The 13,862-nt window shown below is 28.2% G+C and overlaps 1 protein-coding gene across 1 annotated transcript; it reads left to right on the forward strand.

Annotated features, from left to right (window-relative positions):
* The first annotated feature begins 2,005 nt into the window (after nucleotides 1–2,005).
* LOC114423812 (L-lactate dehydrogenase B-like) lies at nucleotides 2,006–3,746 on the forward strand. Its single transcript, XM_028390712.1, has 2 exons — nucleotides 2,006–2,690; nucleotides 3,108–3,746. The coding sequence occupies exons 1-2, from the start codon at nucleotides 2,076–2,078 to the stop codon at nucleotides 3,549–3,551; spliced, it is 1,059 nt and encodes a 352-aa protein (XP_028246513.1). The 5' UTR covers nucleotides 2,006–2,075; the 3' UTR covers nucleotides 3,552–3,746.
* The last annotated feature ends 10,116 nt before the right edge of the window (nucleotides 3,747–13,862 follow it).

Raw genomic sequence — 13,862 nt, forward strand, 5'->3', positions numbered from 1 at the left:
TGTGTATCATGGTTTTTTTTTTTGTCTAACTAAGATCACTTGTCCCGTGCTTTTGCACGGGCAGTTAAAAAAACCTATTTTTCTTTTTTATAAAACATATAGAATGCAAGAGAGAAAAAATAGTACAGGGTGAAAAGAAAAAGTTGATATAAGTGCTTACACCTGTCTAGTTTCTTGGATAGTTGCATCTACTGTGCTCACCCAGGAGAGAGAAAAATGAGAAAGAATAAAAGAGAAAAAAATGTAGACCCATTTTGCATAATACATAAAAATGGTGGTTGAACAGATTTAATATAAGTATAGATTACATGGTTAAATAAGGTAAAAAAACATAAATGAGTTAAACACCCCCCAAAAACAAAAGAAGAAGAAGAAGAAAAAAAGAATACATGGTTAAATAGGGTGCAAATATATTTTTCTTAAAAAAAGAAAGTTACAAATATGTTGCAAATCTTTACATGAATTTGTCCAAAAATTTATTTAAATTTGGTTATTAGCACCTTTATTTTATAGGTAGATTCATGTATTGAAGTTGATATTAACATTTGAAAAAAGTGCAATAAGTGGGAGTCATATATATAATCGCTAAAAAAACTTAACATAGTGACAAAATAATTTACATATAATTTTTAAAAACTGAAAATTGAATTGGTTATGGTATTAAGGTAACTTGTATATTTGTGAATATGAATTAAACTCTTTATAATTATATATAAACTTAACAGTATCATTTTTATATATTCAGTTTATTTGAGTTAATTCAAAAATAGTATTAGTACCATACATTTGAAAACGCATAAGAGTTCAGACTTCAGACTTCAGAGTTTTACCTACCACGGTTTGGAGACAAAACAACAAATATAACAAATTAATTAAACTAAGTTCATGATTTATAATTTAATCAAATAAAGGAGAATAATAAGTGCACATTAAGAGAGGCAGCATTGCCTCACAATATTTTGAGAAAATGTTGCCACAGAGTGTCATTTGGTGTTGTCCTATCGCGTACGTCTAGTTCTATTTTGATAAGTATATGAAACTGATAAATAAAAAAAGGATATGACCACTGACACGTGCACGCTAAAAGTGGAAAGTAATATAGGGAAAGCATATCAAAAGAAGCTCTCCTCAGCACACAGTTTCCTGTAACTGGCCAAGGAAACTAGGGATTGGAAAAGGAACAGAGTGGCTGACGGTAAGCATCGTAAATCTTCCGGCACATAACATTCTTCTCCTATTCATACGTCCAAAGTTTCAATAAATAACTAATATCTATTCGTTGCTCAAGTGATACGATGACTTTTTATTCTCCAAAAGTCGTATTTGAACAAAAGGTACTGCAAAAAAGGTTGCCGAAATTAATATGCTATTCATTGAGTAGAATTGACTCATAATTATATTATAAAAACAACGTATTTATCTATTATTACTACCTCCCACTATTATTATTTAATTTTGTACTTATCAATAAGTTATAATTATATTGCTATCAGACATAACAAAATTGGTGCAATTTAGGGTGGCTACAAATTCATAGCATAAAAGTATATAAGAGCACGTTATTGAATGCCCACGCAAAATGACACCGGCCGACACGTTTTTTTTTTTTTCCTGATTCCTTTTAGTACAATCCTTAACGTTAACGTATTTCCTTGGCGAATCCAGAAACTATAGAAAGTTCTTAATCCTTAACGAAACATATTTGGTTGGTGAATCCAGAACTTTAGAAAATTCAAAGGCAGTACGAGACATTCTCCATTTCTCCCCAATCAACATATTGTAGCAAGCTACGGAGAGACATGAGGTGCAATGGACCCACACAAAGGTTTGGATCTCAACCACCCACGTCTCATTTACGACGAATTAACAAAGCACGGGATTGACTATTGAAAAGCATTACGTTGTAACTTGTTTCCAAAGCCAAGACTCAAAAACCATTCAAGTTAGTCCCAAGTTTTACATTCTCAGCCCTTTTTCACCTTAGTATAAATATGCTAACTTATCACCTCTTATAACCACAAAACTAATAATCAATCTTGATATATATTTATCTTTTCTTGGAAGGAATCCAAAGAATGGCAATGCACAAGAGCAGTTCAGGTTCAGCATTGGGTCCGGGAGGCTTGGACTTAACTCAAGCCTTCTTCAAGTCGATCATGAACGCTGCAGCTTCTTCTCCCACCAAACGCCACAACAAAATCTCTGTTGTTGGGGCAGGCAACGTGGGAATGGCCATAGCCCAAACCATCCTCACTCAGGATCTCACCGACGAGCTTGTGCTCGTGGATGCAATTCCTGACAAACTCCGCGGCGAGATGCTTGACCTCCAGCACGCCGCTGCCTTCCTCCCCCGCACCAGAATTCAGGCCTCCACCGATTACTCGGTCACGCTGGGCTCTGACCTCTGCATTGTCACAGCCGGGGCTCGTCAAATTAATGGCGAGTCCCGGCTCAATCTCCTACAGAGGAATGTCACACTCTTTCAGAAAATCATACCTCCTTTGGCTCGTTACTCCCCAGACACCATTCTTCTCATCGTTTCAAATCCCGTGGACGTGCTCACTTACGTGGCATGGAAGCTTTCAGGGTTCCCTTCAAACCGCGTCATTGGCTCCGGCACTAACTTGGACTCTTCCCGTTTTCGTTTCCTCATTGCTGATCATCTTGATGTCAACGCTCAAGATGTCCAGGTTAATTATTTTTCGAGTATATAAATTAGTACTTTATACTAGTACTCACCCCTATCAAATTATAAAAACATTTTAGATTTTCACATAGATATTTAAAAATATAATTGATTTACTGAATTTTAAACAAAATATTAGATAAATTTTTAATATTTTTTTATTTATCTTTTTGATAACTCATTTATTCTTTTTATATATTATTTCTACTTAGTATTGATTAAGAATAATCATAAAAAATACTATTTATTATAGTATTGATTTTGTAAATTTATATATATATATTTTGAAATAATTTTTTTCTTTAAAGCGTTATATAAGATGAAACAGAAGGAATGAGTATTATATACTAGTGATCAACCTTTATTATTCTTACGTTATCATTTTATTTTCTTATATGTTGTGATTTTTTTGTAATTGTAGGCTTTTATAGTGGGGGAACATGGTGACAGCTCAGTGGCTCTGTGGTCTAGTATTAGTGTTGGGGGTGTTCCGGTGCTGAGTTTTTTGGAGAAGCAAGAAATTGCGTATGAGAAGGAAATGTTGGAGAACATACACAAGGAAGTTATACAGGGTGCTTATGAAGTTATCAATCTGAAAGGGTACACTTCTTGGGCGATAGGATACTCGGTGGCAAACTTGGCACGAACCATTCTCAGGGACCAAAGGAGGGTCCACCCTGTCTCGGTTCTTGCAAAGGGTTTTTATGGCATTGATGATGGGGAAGTGTTTCTTAGCTTGCCTGCACAACTAGGAAGAGGAGGGGTTTTGGGTGTAACCAATGTGCACTTGACTGAAGAAGAGACACAGAGGCTTAGGGACTCAGCTAAGACAATCCTCCAAGTGCAGAATCAGTTGGTTATTTGAATTTTTTTTCAAGCACCCTCTGATGAACTCACCTGGAAATTAGTAACTCATGTATCAATGTTATGGTTGTTTATTATCCTTTTCTTTTCTTTTCTTTTTTCCAAAATATTGTTTGGTCGTCTATGTGTACGTACTGAGAAATTTCTTTTCTGTTGTTGTTGTTGTTATAATAAACAGAGATGCATTTGCTATTTACTATAAAATTCCAGTCAAGCAATTTGCTATTTTTCTATAATTTAAATTGAATTAACGAAAAGTTATTGATTTGTATAATAGACTAATAGTTCAATTATGAATTTATTTTTAAATCAAAATAGTTAAATATATATTTATAACATTGTAGTTAGTAATAAAATAATAAAGAAATAGTTGAATTGATTAAAAAATCATTAATATAAACTTTACAAAATAAAATTAAATAGTATTTTTAATAGTTAAATTAACAAAAAATATAAATTTAGTTATTGATGATAATGATAATAATAATAATAATGTTGATACACAAAAAAATGTAATTTCCATAATAATGTTTTGTTTTTAACTTTTTAGAAAATACTTTTTAGAATATTGTTATTGTTTTTTAAAAAGTACTTTTTAAAGATGTTAAAAGATAAAACTGTGTTTTGCAAAATACTTTTTGGAATGTTGTTGTGTTTCCGACAATATTTTTCATAATGTTAAAAATTGTACACTAGTGAAGCAATTATAAAGGAGAAAACATATGATATGAATTCTTTAATTTAGACGACTCTAAGAGATACATTATTGCAACAATTTTAAAAAAATTAAAATTTAGTCATATTTTATTGCATGAGAGATATTAATGATATTGTGTGAGTGAACAATAATAAAACAAGGAAGAAAGGATAAAGTAAATCCTAAAGTTAGAGCAAGAGATTGAAGGAGGATAAAGGAACTGAAAGAAGAAAGGAGTGTGATAAAAGAAAGAGAGTATATGTTGTTGGTAAGAAAGAGGGAGTGTGGGAGGGAGAGAGGAAGGTTTGAAAAAAAATGTTATTTAACTAATTTGATTTTGAAAAAAAGGAAGATGAGTGTACTAAGGAAAAAAGGGAAGCGGATATAGCAATAATCCTATATATCTAGATGAGCCATAGCCCAATTATTGACCAGAAACACATTTCGGGATTTGTCTTAAGGATTGGTCAATCGTATATCTTCTTTATGGAAGGATAAAATTGAAATTGCGCTGTTGTGCTGGTTGTACCAGTAATTTTACGGGGTGCATGAAAAAAAACCCACAAGCTTGGCCGCAACAAACCAACTATTGTAGACAAAAAAAAAAGAAGCTTAATTACTATTTTTTTTCTTTAATTTATTTTTAAAGTTCAATTTAGTTCTCTTATTATTAAAAGGTTAAATAGATCCTCTAATTTTTAAAAATATTTTAAGTCCTTTCATCTTTAGAAATTTTAATTAGGTCTCTTATTTTTTAAAATAGGTTCAATTTGATCATATTTAAAACCAAATTTGTTGTTTTTTAAAAAATGGAGCAAATGAAAGAAAAATATGATTAAATTGAACCTATTTTTAAAAAATATAAGACCTAATTAAAAATTTTAAAAATGAAAGGATCTAATAGAACCATTTTAAAAATTAGAAGACTTAATTAAATATTTTAATAATAGGAGAATCAAATTTAATTTAAAAAATAAATTAGAGTATCAAATTAGTGATTACGTCAAAAGGAGAAAAAGAAACAAAAGGCCAGTTTCAACCCCATCCTAAGCTATATACTTATTACTTGGTTGAAAAAATTACTTTGAGTTATACCAAGTTTGAAATCAAACAATTTTTTTTTCTCCTATAAGTTTTTACTACTATACATAAAATGATACGTTACATTCTGTATTTTTTCTCACATGCATATATATATATATATGACTCATCTAGTTCATTTATTTATTCATTATAAAAAAAAGAAATCTTTAATTAATTACTATAAAATAGATTATTTGCATTTAATTGTTTATATTAGTTGTACTTTGTGGCCGAATCATTAAGGTATGAATCTGGACTAGTTTAAACATGAACAATCCTCGCGGTATTAGGCCCAACAGGTTTAAATTTGAGCCATTAAGGTATGGATAATACTTTAATTATTTGAACACCTTAATTAATCATTACTTACTTTTCTAATAGCTGTAAGAGGCAGTTCATATTGGAGCTGTATCACTGAGACCCACATGAGGTTAACGTGCAGCTCCCTCCATTGATTGCACTTTTATGTCTGGCTCTTGTAATGTTCTATACATTCGTCTTAATATGAAAATTTCTCAATTATTAAGAAACAAAAAGACAAAAATAGATGAATATTTTCACTAAGTTAAAGAAAATTACAGTCTCTTTCTAAGTATAAGAAAAAAAGAATAATTGCACTCTCTCGTGATAAAAGAATACATCTCTCTAAAAAATAGGAAAAACACTTAGAAAACTCATATTTTACTCTCTCCAAATATGGGATGGTCAAACTGATGACAAGGGATAGTTATTTACAGAAATAATGCGCCGAATGCTATTGCAGCCCCCCACCTCAATTAGGCGAAGAAAAACTTACTTCACCATAAATGCATCGTAGACCTTTTGTTTTTACTTTTCATGTCACAATAGTGAATCAATAGTGGATTCACTGTCCCTCCATCTCATCATATTATAATTATCAATGTAAAAAAAAATTATTGTAATTGTGATTTTAATTTTTTAATATAATATTAATTATATTTTTTCATTTATATATTTTTTATAATATTAATGATAAATAATAAAATTTATAAATAAATTAATGATAATATAAGATTGATTTTGTGAAATTATTATTCTTTTTATTTATTATTTTTGTTTGATATGCGTAAAATAACCTAAAAGGACTATTATCTTGGGACAAAAGAGTATATTATATTCTTTTATTATTTCTTTTACAAATTCTCCTACTATCCTGTAAAGAAAATAATGAATAAAAAATAAAACATTTAATGTCTTAAAAATATAAAAGCATTTTTTTAGAGGAAAGCAATATAAAAAGCATTTAACACTTACGAATCATGATGATCATAGAAAGATTTAAAATTATCATTTGCATGCATAAAAATATAAATTATTCTTAATAATTTTGAAAAAGACAAAGCGATTACAATGGATGTAAAAGAAGGAAAAAAATTAGGAAAGTGCTTCGATGCAGGGAACCGATCGACTATTCCAGTATTCCTTAGGACCTATGGCATTTATCCTTTGATGCATGCCTCCCTTTTATTACAATGGATGTAATTAATTATCCTTTGATGCATACTGGAACCGATCGACTATTCCAGTATTCCAGTTCCGCTCTTTACAATGGATGTGAATTATCAACTTAACTTAATCTTATAAAATTATCTTATAAGTTAAAACTTGTTCCTACATGTATATTTTATCTTAATACTATTTTTAGTTTATTTGTGCAAAATGATTTTGGTTTTAATTTGATTGGATACAATAATGAGAACATAGACATTAGTAATAGAAGGCCATGGATCTTTAATGCGTGAATAAGGTTAGTAATATACTCCTTTCATCTCTTAATATTTGTCTTTTATGTTTTTTCTACACACAAATCAGAAAAATTAATAAATAGATAAAATAAAATAATAATTTTATAAAATTTATTTTATCATCATTAATTTATTTATAGATTTTTTTACTCATTATTAATAGTATAAGGAATATAACTGAAAAAAATTAATTAATCTTATTGAAAATTTAGAATGATAAATACTTTAGAAATTAATTTTCTTTTTATATGATAATTATTATGTGACAATGGGAGTACATTTTTAACACATTGTTTTTGTTACTGAATGAATTTAAGTGATTTTCTTTAAATAATCTGAACCCACAATTCATTTAGTAAAATTTATATACAGTTCATTTAATAATATTTAAGAAATTATAAAGAATAGTTTTGCTAATATTTATACTTAAAATTGAGCAGAATTACTTTTCGGTTGTTTAAAATCTTTTCTAAATTTCCATTTTATCAAGGTAGTTTTTGGTTGAGTTTTCTTTGAGTTTTTTCTTCTCTTTAAAATGATAAGTTAGAATATTTGATAAAAAGTTCTTGAAAGTTAAATAACTTGTTTCTTTTATTAAAAAGTAGGTTTTAAAAAAAATTAAAATATCTTTTAAACATAAGTTACACACTTAAATTTTCCCCCCTCTTATACTGAATTAATTAAAAAAATATTTATTTATTTTTAAAATTAAAACAATCGTATAATTTTTGAATTTAAAATAACTTAAAAAAGGTAACTCAAACATACCAGTATCCAAAAATTTAACGGATACCAACACATGAGTATAAAATAATGCACAGAGGGTTAGACACGATTCAGTGGATCTTCATTTTATTCTCGTCAAACTCAAACACGCCAAAAGGTCCCCACCCTAGATGAAGACTTCCCCACATGTTAAGAGTCTAATTGGCTACATGTTTCCAGGTATCAATCTGCATATTCTGGGAAATTTTCCAGTTCCCCTCATGCCACGCCACCTTTATCTGCATCTCTATGTCTGTCTTTACATTGTTCTCAAATCCCAATTAAGCAAAATTTAAACCAATTATTCATATATAGATGGATGTGACAATAATTAAAGGTCAAATTATTTTACTTTTTTTTCATATTTGTTTTCCATTATTTGTATTTTGTAGAATGCCGCCTATGTTTGTCCGTTTTCAACATTTCGTAATAAAGTATAAAGTATTTAATATACATTTCAACGCTCAACTAGCTAACTATATCCAAAACCACGATAAGCACGTCTTCAAAAGCACAGCGCATTAACAAGTGAGCGACATGATGATGAACTTGTAAGCCAGGCACACATTTAGCATGAGCATTACTAAATACCACCACCTTATCTGACCCCATATACTCGTATATACTATAAAACACAATAATAATCAATTATTACGAATAAATTAATATCAAATAGTATACTTCACTTCTGGAAGTCAACTTTTTGGATATCGAAACTTACTAGTATTTGGTTATATTGATTTCTTATATAAAAAAATAAATATGAACGACCAGGTGAGAGATTCAAATGGGCATACATTTCTTCTTCATGTCTTAACTATTACATTTTTGTGACCGTGGAAATTTTATGTGGAGATGGACTTTATAAATTAAGTACCTGAACGTAAATTATTCGATTCTTCCAATCTTACAAAGAAAATGTTTTCTTCGCAGACCAATCTCGTGTGTACAGAATCTTCACACAAGTTCACATAGCCTAATGTGCCAAGCGTCAAAGAAAGAAGATAAAGTATGTTTACGCAGTACTAAGTAGTAAGTTCTTCTTCATACAACTGAAACTGGGGACTGTGAATTTGGTTTTTAGTGTGGGTAACTGAGTAAGGCAACTAATATAATATATATTATGTAAGACTTTTTTTTTCTCAGCAAAATGAATTTTTTTTATTCAAGGGTACATGTGATACCCATATTTTTTGTAGGCCAAGTAGTCTCAGACTCTCGATAAGTTTAGAAAGATAAGGAGGCCAACTAAAATGAGATAACAAACCTAATTAAGTGATAATGTGTGCAGTGAAAAACAAACAGCAACAAAATAATAGTGATAAAGAGAAATGACTAATATACTATATATAGAATCATTTGAATGACTAACTCATAAGAAAACTCACATTATTTGGAGCAATGTGAAATCACAAGCTTAAATTTTAAGAAAAATGACAAAAGAAAATTTGTGGTTTCCTCTCTGAATGTGATCAAATGACAAAAGACGTTAGCATGATTATCATCAACTTAAGAAAAATTAGTGTAACTAATTATTCCTTAATCTTTTACATCGAATCTGTGATTGGTGTCATATCATAATATATGTGTTTTTTTTTTTTCAGCATATCATTATATATGTATATTATACTGATATAAAATTGTTTAATTATGTAGTTAAATTACATAACATCAGTTATCCTACAAATAATTACATAGCATGAAATTTATTTATACGAGTCTAGTTACGTCAGTTACATGAGGTGGTTTACCTAGTCTTAACTTGTTTCCTTTTTCTTTTTCTTCTTGCAATCAATTATAAAAAAACGTGTTAAACAAAGTATGGTAAAAAAAAAATATTATTGATCGTTCTGGTATAGGTCATTTCACAGGTTAGGAAACCTAACCAAAAAAATTAAGTGTGTGTGTTTAATTTGTCTTCCCTTGGGTCCAATTTCAAAATATATTTCCTTATTGTGGCTAGGGACGCTCTAATATTCTGGGGATAATTCTCCATATCCTCATACAATAGTTATTCCGAGATATTTGGATATACGTCCTGGGTTGTTAAGTTAGAGTCAAGAGTCGTGACACTATATATGATGTGACCAAAAGATCGCTACTAAAGACGGAGGGGCTATTGGGTGGCTTTTAGCCTAAACACACGATTAATCATGACTATAGGATACATTGACATTTCTCATATGATCATTAACTTCATTATTTTATCGGCAAATTAATTAATCTCGCTGTTATTGTTTCTAATTATCAAAAATCAAACACTCAACAAAAATATTAGGAGTCTATATTTATAACATAATAATCATGGTAGTATATAATTTTACAAGAATAAAAAATTGATATATATATATATATATATATATATATATATATATATATCACTTATATTGTGGTTTTCAATAACTTATTTGATCAGTTATTGCTTCGTTACTTTTAGTACAAAAGTCGTACTGAATAATATATATCACCCTTAATTAGAAAAACATATCTTTAATAAAAAGAATTTTATTTTGTGCCTATAAACATATATTATGAAGTTAAGTTAAAAAATTGTATTTAAAACACATTTATCTTATTAAAATGGTGAAAAATATTTAAAATTTATTGTTTAAATAATGTAATTTTTAAAATAAGACACATTTAATATTTTAACATTATGTATGTACTAATACACAGTCGACAATTCATTACCTAGAAAAATAGATAAGAAGATGACAACGTTTAACTTTTTTTTTTATTCATTTCTCATGTCATATGATGCCTACCAACTTAAAGTCATTCGACTCGTAGCCGTTGATGGGTCTTCTCTCTCTTCCATTATATGGTTTACTTTAATTTTTCATTTTGTTTATCATTATATATACTAGTAATTTCTAAGAGACGAGAAAACAAGTTGCGTAAATAATTTGATGCTAGTTCCTTATTAAAGTGCTATTATTGATCCACGTGTCACATTGTCCAGGTGATGGATCTTTTGAACAACGCGAAAAGCCGATTTAGGAACTTCCTAAAAGAGCCATCTATTGACTGAATCTGATTATTAATTAACAATTACTCTAAATACTATTAATTCCTTACACCGAATGATAATTTTGAGAGAGAAGAGATGTTTCAACGGCTTTGTGAAAGGGAACAAATCTGACGTATTAATGTACTTTTTTCCCCCATATGTATTAATGGTATTAACTTATTAGTATATAAATATATATGCTCAATTGAGAATTTGACTTCAGTCATTAGATGTTAAATTAACTAAATTATAAAAATGAGATTAAACTAAAGATGGATTGTGTCACTGGCCGTCCAATGAAGTGCTTTCGTCATTCTTCTTGTTCGCCAGGACTCCACTACATTAAAGGTTTTTATTTTCTTTTATTTCGTTTCTATAATATACAGAATAATATTAAATTAGCAGCTATCGAAATCAACCGCATATCTATGATTGTTGATAATAAAACTGTGGTTAAAATAGATCCCCGTGTCCATGTCTCAAATGTTTATCACTATTTTATGCTATAAAACTAAATAAATTAATTAAAAGTGTTGGACAAAATCTAAGTTTTACATTGACTAAAAATAAAATTAAGTTAAAATATATAAATGAGAAACAATCTCACTCTTAAACTAACTTTTGAGATTAAATTAAATCTAAACTTATTTTAAAATTCTAAGAACAGAAACAATAGGAAAAAAAAGTCTTTGCTGAAGTATATATTTTTCGTAAAATAAAAGAGTCGTTTAATTGTAAAACTAAAAATAGTTAAAGTATAAAAGAAAAGTAATTTACATAAGAAAAGAGCACAATCAACAATGACACATAATATGAGATTTTTCTTATCACGGGAGTGCTTAGGATCAATTTCTTTTATTTTTTAAAATAAAAACTTGTTTTAATAGATCTAGTGTCAGGGTGTATGGGGTGTAGCGGATTCAGATTCATAGTAATGATAGTATATAATAATTATTATCAAACTTAAATCACTTTAATTTATATGTTTTTTTATATACATATATTTACGTTTAATTTTAAAAAAATAAAATGGACAGAAAGAGAAGGGGGGAAGCACTAAGATGGGGGTCGAGATTTTAGTACTGTTTTGTTTTAAAGTTAGTAATAAAATTAATTTTAAACTATTGATAATATATATACAATCATTTTTAATCGTAAATTTTATATTAAAATATATGTAGAATAAAAAATTAATTGAAAACATGTGAGGGGGCGAAGGGGGCAAGCGAAGGTGATGATATAAATATGCTGAGACTGGACAGAAGTAAAAGATGAAAGAGAAATGGTGGATGGACGAAACTCGTCAAAGTTATGGCGTCACACAATAAGTTATGATTAAAAAACGAAGTGCTTTGTCACCATCAATGTGCTCACAAGTTTTAACGTTTAGATCAAGTTCGATAACCCTAATCTATACAGAGTCAGAATATCAATGTATAGTAACAGAGGAAAAAAACGTTAGTGTAGCACGTTAGCTAAACGAAAAATCGTAAAATTAACAGTTTTTTTTAAAAAAATTAAAGATAAAATACATCAATTATTTTGTTAGAAATACAATTCGCTTGAAAATAAAAAAAATTGGAAATAAAAAATAAATATAATCACTGACATGGTCGAGTTAAAGTCAATCATTTTTTTGTCAAAATAATTGGCAAGTAATTTTTTTGTTTAATAAAGTTTTTAGTGGCTCAGTTTTTTTAGATTTAAATTTTTAATTCCTCAAATTTACAAATTTAGTCATTCATTAATTCCTTGTCAGTAATTTTAGTCCTTATAATTTTTTTTTACCTATTTTTAGACTTTGTTTATTTTTATTATTCAAGATTAATCCTTATTTTATCAATTTTTAATACCTTATTTTTTTCATATTTGATACTTCTTTTTGAGCAATAAAAATAAATAAAAAAACTGAAAATAGAAAAAAAGTTTTAAAGAGACTGAAAAGGATGATTAAAAATTAATGAAGGATTAAAAGTTGTCAAAAATATTTTAAGGGATCAAAAATTATATTATGAAAATTTTGAATGACTAAAACTTTAATTAACCACAATTTTTTTATAAAAAAGTAATACATGCTATGTTTGATATATTGAGGGACTAAAAGATTGTTTTCAGGATTTGAGGGAAAAAATATATTTTTTTTTGTACTGAGGAATAAATAACAAATTTTTAAATTTGAGATATTAAAAATATATTTGTGACAAAAAAATGTATGTATGAAGTAAAATGTGGAAATAAAATTGTAAATAATTAAAGTGAGAGAAATGCTATCGGACAACAATACTCTCTTTTTAATATTATATTTGTAATTTATTTTCAAGAGAAAGAATTATTAAAAGAGAAGTCTGAATATTAAGCAGACTGTTAGAAAGACAGAGAAAGAGTGTGGAAGAAAAAATGTTACTATATTTGTAAGTAACAAAATTCATATTAAAAAAATAATGAATATTAATAGAACAAAAATTAATTAAATTGAATTATAAAAAGTATATAACTCGAAACATTTTCCCTCTTATAACCTAATATTTTGGATTTAAATTATATTATATTTACAAAATTGGTTCTATTTAAACACATAAAATTAAAATAAAACACTGACAAAAAAAGAAAGAAAGAAATACTTTCCATGATTAAAATTCACGCATATGAAATTTAAACTATTTGCATGTAATCTTGATACGTATTAATGAAGAGGCTACAAATTCAGATTAGAATGATTTAATCTATAACTGAATCCTAGAAATATTATCTTTTTAACGTACCATGTAGTTCGTGTGTCCACATATATAATTTAATTTAAAAATCAGATACTGTCGTATAATATGGATAGAGCACGCTATAAGTTTCTAATGCTCGTTGATATTTTGTGTAGTGTCTTGGCGATTCAGTTTTTCATTTGTTGACAAAAAATGTCTTTTGACTTAAATGCAAAAATAATATGATATCAAATTTAAACTAAACTATATTAATGTGATATGCGCGAGGTTGTGT

The sequence above is a fragment of the Glycine soja genome, chromosome 1 (assembly GCF_004193775.1).
Source record: "Glycine soja cultivar W05 chromosome 1, ASM419377v2, whole genome shotgun sequence".
Taxonomy (NCBI): Eukaryota; Viridiplantae; Streptophyta; class Magnoliopsida; order Fabales; family Fabaceae; genus Glycine; species Glycine soja.

What these genes read in the sequence shown, in the direction of transcription:
- LOC114423812 (XM_028390712.1), top strand. Translation starts at nt 2,076, where the DNA reads ATGGCAATGCACAAGAGCAGTTCAGGTTCAGCATTGGGTCCGGGAGGC. An exon ending in TCAACGCTCAAGATGTCCAG is followed by an intron (nt 2,691 to 3,107) that starts GTTAATTATTTT and finishes TTGTAATTGTAG; the next exon opens with GCTTTTATAGTGGGGGAACA.